Source organism: Trichosurus vulpecula, chromosome 3, assembly GCF_011100635.1.
Source record: "Trichosurus vulpecula isolate mTriVul1 chromosome 3, mTriVul1.pri, whole genome shotgun sequence".
Classification (NCBI taxonomy): Eukaryota; Metazoa; Chordata; class Mammalia; order Diprotodontia; family Phalangeridae; genus Trichosurus; species Trichosurus vulpecula.
The window spans coordinates 249,928,268-249,936,439 of record NC_050575.1 but is presented as its reverse complement, the minus strand read 5'-3'; the positions used below and the strand labels follow the sequence as shown (position 1 = coordinate 249,936,439).

At 34.9% G+C, this 8,172-nt stretch overlaps 1 protein-coding gene across 1 annotated transcript in view; it reads right to left on the bottom strand.

The window, feature by feature from the left end:
• Positions 1-2,762: 2,762 nt before the first annotated feature.
• DLGAP2 (DLG associated protein 2) overlaps positions 2,763-8,172 on the bottom strand; it is a 201,989-nt gene continuing 196,579 nt past the window's right edge. The window contains exon 10 of the mRNA XM_036751925.1: positions 2,763-4,846. Coding sequence (XP_036607820.1) covers positions 4,628-4,846 — 219 coding nt within the window. The 3' untranslated portion in view covers positions 2,763-4,627. The remainder of the gene's footprint in view (positions 4,847-8,172) is intronic.

Here is an 8,172-nt window from a genome sequence, read left to right as displayed (position 1 = left end):
GCTTCTTTAATATGTTTCACTTTTTGGAAGTTTCATGAGGAGCCCAATGCAGGAATCCACCTGCTGCATTCACTGTAGTATGAAATAATCCCTCCTGAGAAAGGTTAGTTCTAGTTCTCCCTCCTACTCTTACCTTTTCCCAGCCCCAGGATTCCTGGTGTGAGGTGAGGGAGGTGGTATTAACTATCATCATATGGAAGGATGTCATGAATAGCTCCAGAAAACTAATATTCCTAAATTCCATTTTAGGCCTCACAAATGTATTCTTTTGCCTATTTTCTGGTCTTGGCTGATCCCAGAAGATATCAGAATTATTTGTGTGCTTAGTTCTACTGAATAATCACCACAATGTTTGAGATGTTCCCACAAACTATACATTCTTTCAAGGGCCCTCCAAAATATTTCAGGGCCTCATCTGGATTTATTAGAATCTTTACCAACAGGCACAGAATACTGGGCAAGATTCCCAGCCAGAGTTTGGCTAGAACTAAATGGATCTCATGAATGATGCCAGGCAATTATTTGCCTAAGATTCTGGTCAACATTATTTTTTCAGCATATCCATCATGGGGATGCCTCATGAAAACAGAACAATACAGAAACTTAATAAAAAGTGTAGAGGTGCCAAAATTCATAGTTGATATAGGATTCTGACCTTAGAGGAATATTAGAAAAGGGGAAAAGTCAAGACAGGAAAATGGAGACATATATATCAAAAGAAGGTGCTGAAAGTACATGTATCTGTGTACGTCAAGTGAAACGTATAGTCTTCTAATGATAAATTCTGTCTACCCATTGAAACCAGTAGGGTGGAATTTCATCTGCTTTTCAATGCCAATACCAAAAGATGGTAAAGTTAACAGTAGACTATACTGATGTGTGTGTATGACTTAAAATGTAATTTAAGCTAATTAAGCTTAAAATCTTCAATGGTTCTGAACATGAAAACATTGACAGAATTTTAACTATAAACTAAAGTGTTATATTTTCATATCACATAGTATAATCATCATATTTTTTATATACTGCCCAAGGTTCCTGGGAAATTTGTAGAGGAAATAATATGATAACACTCTTAATTGATAACAATTGTATTTAATGGATGGGGGGGAGAGGAAAGAAATTCAAAGAAGAAATCATTGCATTGAAGACAGTCTATATTTAAACAGCTACAAATTCTTTAAAAAATTTCTGGGTTAAATGTCAAGTTTTGATTTCTGTTTATCTTTTGTGTTGGTTTTTACAATTAACTAAGACCTTCTGCATTGTTTAATTTTTATATATGAAGTTTTACAGCAGACCAACTGGTTTTTTGTTTTTTAGCAATGTGATTCCCAAAGTTATATTAGTTTTTCAATGAACAATGATATCTTTATGATATGTATATGCACATATATATGTAAGTCTATAGAGGTATGGAGAGCATTGAATTCTCTTTCACTATCATGTTCATAGAACATTTTATACCATTAATTTAACCATGCTTTAGATACTCAATTCCAGTTGTTACTATTTTTTAAAATTAAAAGTACAGTCTAGATGAGGTGTATTAGACTATGTGATGGACTTATTGTGGCAGTTGTGGTTCTTATTTGCTAGAAGTGATTGAAACAAGTTGGTTTGATTGACTTATAACACAAGTATTATAAAGATTGCTTTATTTCTCTTTAATTGGTGAAACGGACAACACATAAATGAACATGGCTTCTTTTCTGCTTTTGTTGATAGAATATCACCTGTATGACAAGTTGAGTATATTGCACTTGGATGTGGATCATGAACAGGTAAAATTTTATCATCTCACAGCAGGCATCTGCTTTCAAATAATCTTCTTTGGAACATAGGTGGACTAAAGAGGGAATTATACATCTCCAAAGAGGCATACTTAACATATCAGTCAACAACCATTGTAAAATTTAGCGGGGTTTTATTTGTTCATCCACAGGATGGTTTAACCATAAATATATATATATATATAATCTATTTATATTATATACCATCTTTTTTGGGGGGAAGGGGAGAGGTATGGTAGAAATCAAAGAATGAAGACACTGAATACCAAAAAAGAGTCCAAATTTGATGAATAACTTCATTCAAGTCAGGATTGTACTTTCTTCTGGGATCTAAGTTTAATGGTTATGACCTAATCCTTATATTTTCCCTTTATATATTTTGTATGTGTTCAAGGAAATTAGGTAAAATATATCAGCTGCCAGTAGTTATACATAGATCTGTATGTGTGCGTGCAGGTCTGTTTTACTTTTCCCCTACCTAGGAAATACACTGGCTTTGCTTCTCTGTGGATTATTTCTAAATAGCAGCTCAACTTTAAATAATACCATTTTAAAAGACTAAAATGCCAATACTTGCAAATACATTTGTATTTAATATAGTACAATAAGTATAGGAAGCAGCATCAGTATTGTACACTACCCAGGATTCAGCTCTTTCTTTATATAGAAAATGCTTTGAACACTCTGGGGATAGAATATTCATTTATAGAAGAATATGTAAGGGATTTTTTTTGCATTATTTTAAAGGATATACATTCGTCTTGGTTTTTGCTTCCAAATATTGTTTAAGGCTGTTTGGTAAAATATATACCAGGTATGAGGCTCAATTTACAGAGTTTTGGCCTTACAGGAAATCTTTAACTACTCAGCTTTAAAAATTCAAACTTTGAAGCTAAACATGCTTTAATATCAACTGTGCTCCAAATGGACCTCATGCTAGGTGGAACATATTTGGAACAAAAAGAAAAAAAGCCTGAAAGAACAAAGGAAAACTTCATTGTTAACCAATGTCCAAATTTTTGTAAGCTATGCAACCTTTGCTACTTAATGCTTGTAATAATGTGGCAGGCTGCAGAGTGAGCTGAGTACTTATTTAAAGTGCTAATCAAGGTGGAAAAAAAACCCACAATAACAAAGTGCTAGAGTATAATTGAGAAGCTGTTCTGCGTATGGCTAAGTACATGGTATTTATTAAAGCAGGTAAACAGAAACATGGTTGTCCAAAATAACTTTTGTATGTTGCCATCCTGCTTTAACATGGAGTAGTCATCCAAAGTCAGAGAAAACTGAGATCTATTAGATCCACCTTATTGGGCCTTCCTTTGGAGAGGGTTTATGAATTAGGATACTCTCTTTTCAGTGGGAAGCTAGAATAAATACTCCTGTATTTCAACTTAATTCATGCGGAGATTGGGCTCCATTAGATATATTTTATTGGGTCTTCCTTTGGAGAGAGAAGTCTATAAGTAAGAATCCTCATTTCCATTGGGAAGCTTGACTAAGGAATACTGTATCTAAACTTAATTCAGGATTGAAAGCTACTCGACTAAACTGTCTCCTGTTTTTGCTCATGTTAGTCAGTGTCATGAAAACACGCTAATGCTTCTTAAATTCCAGAGCTGGAAATCCCTTAATTCTTGAATCAATTTCTCTATATCTTTATAAGCAAGGTACTTGCCTTAGCTGATACTGCATAGGAAAAAGAGTTCTGAAAAAAAAATAAAATATAAGCTACATTTCACCTTTACCATTTAAACTGAGATATACTTACCACTCACATTCAAACTTCTTAAACTGGTTACAACATCACAACTGGCATTTTAAACAAGCAAACCTTTTTTTTCAAGGATACCCTGGAAATTTAACTGATACAGCAGTTTGAGAATATGACCTATCGCATGTAATATAATTGGTGAAATTAAAGGTAAAATATGAATAAAAACAAATCCATGGAAAGAACTGAAATGACAATAACTATTTCCTAGGAATAAGTATAACTTTGCTCTTATACTTTGCTATGGAAGAGATGCTTTAAGGCTACCACTTTCTTTTCACCCATTGTTTGTCAGTCTTCTTGCATTTTAATTAAGCTTAGCTTTGGGAAAATGGTGGTTTGGTTCCTGGAAAAAAAATCTTACCAGATATTTTTAATGGATTCAGAAGAGTAGGCTCCTGGGCTTTTGGAAAGCTACCTGTCTATGTGTAAGGAGTAATGACTAGATAGATCCCTTTTCATTGCCAAAAACTTAACATGACATGAAAGGCTTAATAATGTTTTCCCGTAGTAACAGAGATGAAGAGAATGGCAGCGCACATGGGCAAATCGTTTAGTTGGATTCGAAGAAAAGAAAACTGGAGGTGAGAGACATGGGGTCTTTCTGTCATGCACTTGCCATTGTAGCACCTTCTACTTGGTTAGCTAATGCCTCTAGTGAATGGTGAGATGCACCCATTTTATAATTTGTTATTCTTATCCCTAATTGTCACACAATTTATAAAAATATAAATAACAAAAAAAGGTAAGCTGGGTTCCATCTCAAGAGGTGTTTCTTGTTGTCCTCTGAGAACATATTGGATAAGTCAGGTCTCACCAAGCCCTATCCATTGTAGCTGATTGTAAGTCAGACAATAAATACAAAAAGAAGTCATTCTTGCAATGAGCTCGGCAAACTTTGAAAAAATCAAAACATTCCACTGTGCTTATGGCACAAAGAACACAACAGCAAGGGCATATTCAGTGGAAAAAATGAGACAGAAATTACCAGGTTAAGTGACAAACTGTACAAGCTTTTTTTGTTTGTTTAAAAAAAAGGAAATGTTGCAGCATTCTGTCTTTAAAGCCTGGTTTGGGCCTCAGGGATGTAGATCTCAATGCTGTCTGCTCGTTCAGTGGCCGAATTCTGCCTAAAGGAGGCTGCTCTCTTGGCGGCCATGAGCCGTCTTCTGGCTTCTTGGCGTTGTCTGTCAGGCAGGTCTAGAGACTTTTCTCTTGTGATAGGAAATTTCCCTTTTGGAGGCTTCTTTGGTACTGGAGGGGGAACCTTTCTTTCTTCCTAAAACATTGATGAAAAAGTCAAAATTGAATTAGTGAGAGGGAGAATACTATACGCAGCTTAACATTCAATTCTTTTCAAAAATCCTTCTTGGAACCAGAGTTTTGCTAAGATTTGTTACACAGATAATTCCTTTCCAACATATACTCTGGTGTTAATTTAAAAATTTTTTTAAATGAACAAAAAATTCTATTTTCTCTTTCCTTCTGAAAAAAAAGAATAAGAAAAACAGAAATCTTGTAATAAATATGCAAAATTAAGTAAAACAAATTCTCATATTGGCTAGGTTCAAAAAACATTTGTCACATTTTGTAACCTGTATCCATAAACTTCCTTTTAGGAAGTGAATCTGACTTTTTTTTAAACCAACCACAGAGGGATCACTAAGGATTTGAGAAATGGAATCTGATATGTCCTAGGATCACAGGACCATAATTTTTTTTGCTGGAGGGACTTTTTCAGGCCATCAAGCCCTTGGGACAGAAGTGATTTGAATCTTCCTTGGTAGCTGCTCATACCAGAGATTCTTCTAAGGTATCAAAATATCAGGAGCTATTAATTTATTATTATATTAATAGATACTATGATTTCAAAATTAATCTGATGATAGATTGATAAATACTGTCATTTAGATTAATATATACCATTAACCAATTAGTTAATATTTATTAAGTGACTGCTATGTGCCAGATACTTGCTAGGCCATCACTCAAAGGTATCCTGTTAGATTTCATCCGATGCTGTAGGGGTCAGCAGTTGTTAGGACATCCCTGCCATTTGCTCATGGTATTGACAGGAGGTTCAAACATAATAAGAAAAGCTATGGAATAGCATCATTTCCTTATAATATCTTCATCTTTTTGGATTTCTCAAGTTCAATTCCTGTCTTGAACACAAAATTATATTAGTCTATCTTCTTATTCTTCTGTGCTTAGCCACTAAAATGTGGGTGATACTAATTTTTAAACTAGACATTTCACTTAATTCAACAAATGTATTTTAAGTACCACTTATGGGTCAGGCACTAATCCAAGCACTGGGCTAGGACACAAAGATAAAACAAACCAATCTCTACCCCCATGGAAATTGCATTCTACACGGGAATGAAGTAGGCTATTTTCAGGTATAGTAGTGATAGAGTCTGACCTGGAGTTGCCTTCTACACCCATGCAACTTCAGGCTTCAGATTTTAGTTCTGGGAAGTTACTCTTCAGAGCAGGGAACCTTCAAAATCACTATCCCAAAATGTACATCTCTCAGAATGAACAAGTTGGTTTATCTGTTTTCATTTCAAGGGGAATCTTAACATGCATCATTAAGCAGAGGACTTTTAGAAACTTGGCTTTCATTATCCAAGAAAGGTGAAAATTAGAAACATTTTCACCAGTTAAAAAAAGTCTGCGTTTACTTTTAAATTAGTTACTCTTTTAACTGTTAATTGTCTTTCATTGCCAGCTTCTTTTCTAATTCAAGGTGTTGATTAATGATTGTTGTTGTTGAGTCATTTTAGTTGTGTCTGACTCTTAGTGACCCTATTTGGGGTTTTCTTGGCAGAGATACTGGAGTGGTTTGCCCTTTCCTTCTTCAGCTCATTTTATAGATGAGGAAACTGAGGCAGAGTTAAGTGACTTGCCCAGGGTCACACAGCTAGTGTCTGAGGTCAGATTTGAACTCAGGAAGAGGAGTCTTCCTGACTCCAGGCCCAGCACTTTATCCACCATTATAAAAACCTCATTTCTAAGCTAGCTGTACAAACTGTGTATTATAGTGAACTTTAAAAAATGTACATATGCAGAGTGTCTCAAAAGTCTTTATGCAGGTTTAATGCCTTACATACACTTTGCTATGGTTTTAATACCTCAGTTTCAATACCTTAAAACTTAACTAAGCCTTCTGAGATATCCTATATATACTCCCATATGTTCATCTATTTTGCCCTAGACCGATGATTTCATTGGTTTGGGAAATTCTTGGTATAGAAAACTTCTATTGATCTTTCACAGATTAAAATTGGCAATTCATCTTTGACTTAGAGTTTTAGAGAATTGCTTGGGCAGCTGAAAGGTTAAGTGGCTTTCCCAAAGTCATATACCTGATATTTGTCGGGGACAGAATTTGAAGCTAAGGCTATCCCTAATTCCAAGGCTATCCCTATATCCATTATTATGTACTGTCTCTATCCACCTTTGTTATGTCTTAGATAGTAGACCCACATATGTAAGGGACCACTAAAGCTAGCCCCCTCATTTTAAAATTGAGGAAGCTAAGACCCAGGGAAGTTAAGTGAAGTGATATCACCTAAGTTTTTAAATGCCAAGGTAAGAAATTTGAACTGGAAAGTTCAAAAGTCCAAAGCCAATGTTCTTCCCATCATATATACTGCCTTTGGGTAAAAAGTACAATCCTAAAGGATGGGTAATATGTTTGTTAATTTGCTTAGTGTATCACCTAGCATATGATCATACTCACATATGTAATGAATAATCTTGACGGTCATTATGATTATGTTTTGTATCTGGTCTTCATCTTAAGCATCTCATTGGTACTTATTCATTTTCCAGCCATGTGTAAGTAACGAGAGTTAACATATACATATATGTGTGTATACACACACACACACACACACACACACATATATAGCTTTAAGGTTTACACAGCATATATTCTTATCTGATTCTCACAATAAACCAGGGAGATAGGTACTATTTTCACCCCCATTTTACAGGGGAGGAAATTGAGGCAAAGCTAGTGTCTGAGGCAGGATTCTAGCTCAGAGGCAGGATTCACAATTGTCTTACTGGGCACTATACTTCCCACAATTTTTCTGTTTATGACTCTATTTCTTCTTGGAATTATAGTCATCATTCTCCTTTAAAGTAGTCCTCTAATGTCTCCTTGTGGCTAAGCCAGTAACATATAAGCTCTACTAGGTCCACTAAGTAGAAACACTCTAGTTTCTTCCTGAGAAAAGATGATCATCTGGGGCCAGCCTTGCTAAGTTTGGAAAGACTCATCACCAAAGGTTGGCCACTAAGTTTGTTGTTGTTGGTTTTTGGCACAGCAACTCATGAAAATTACCTCTTCGGTCGTAGAAGGGTCACAAACTGTGTTAGCAGAGTGAATATCTCATGAAGGAAGCATTGAAATATGTGAATCATCATCTACTGAAATTATGGCCTTCTGTTTCTCTTAAATAATTTTATCTTAGCATATAAGGATTTCCTGGAAAATCAGACTATAATTACACAGATTTTCTCTGAAATGTTTTAGAAAATTATTGAAGTTATTTCTAATTCAGATCAAGATATAAACTCTATAGTAAATAA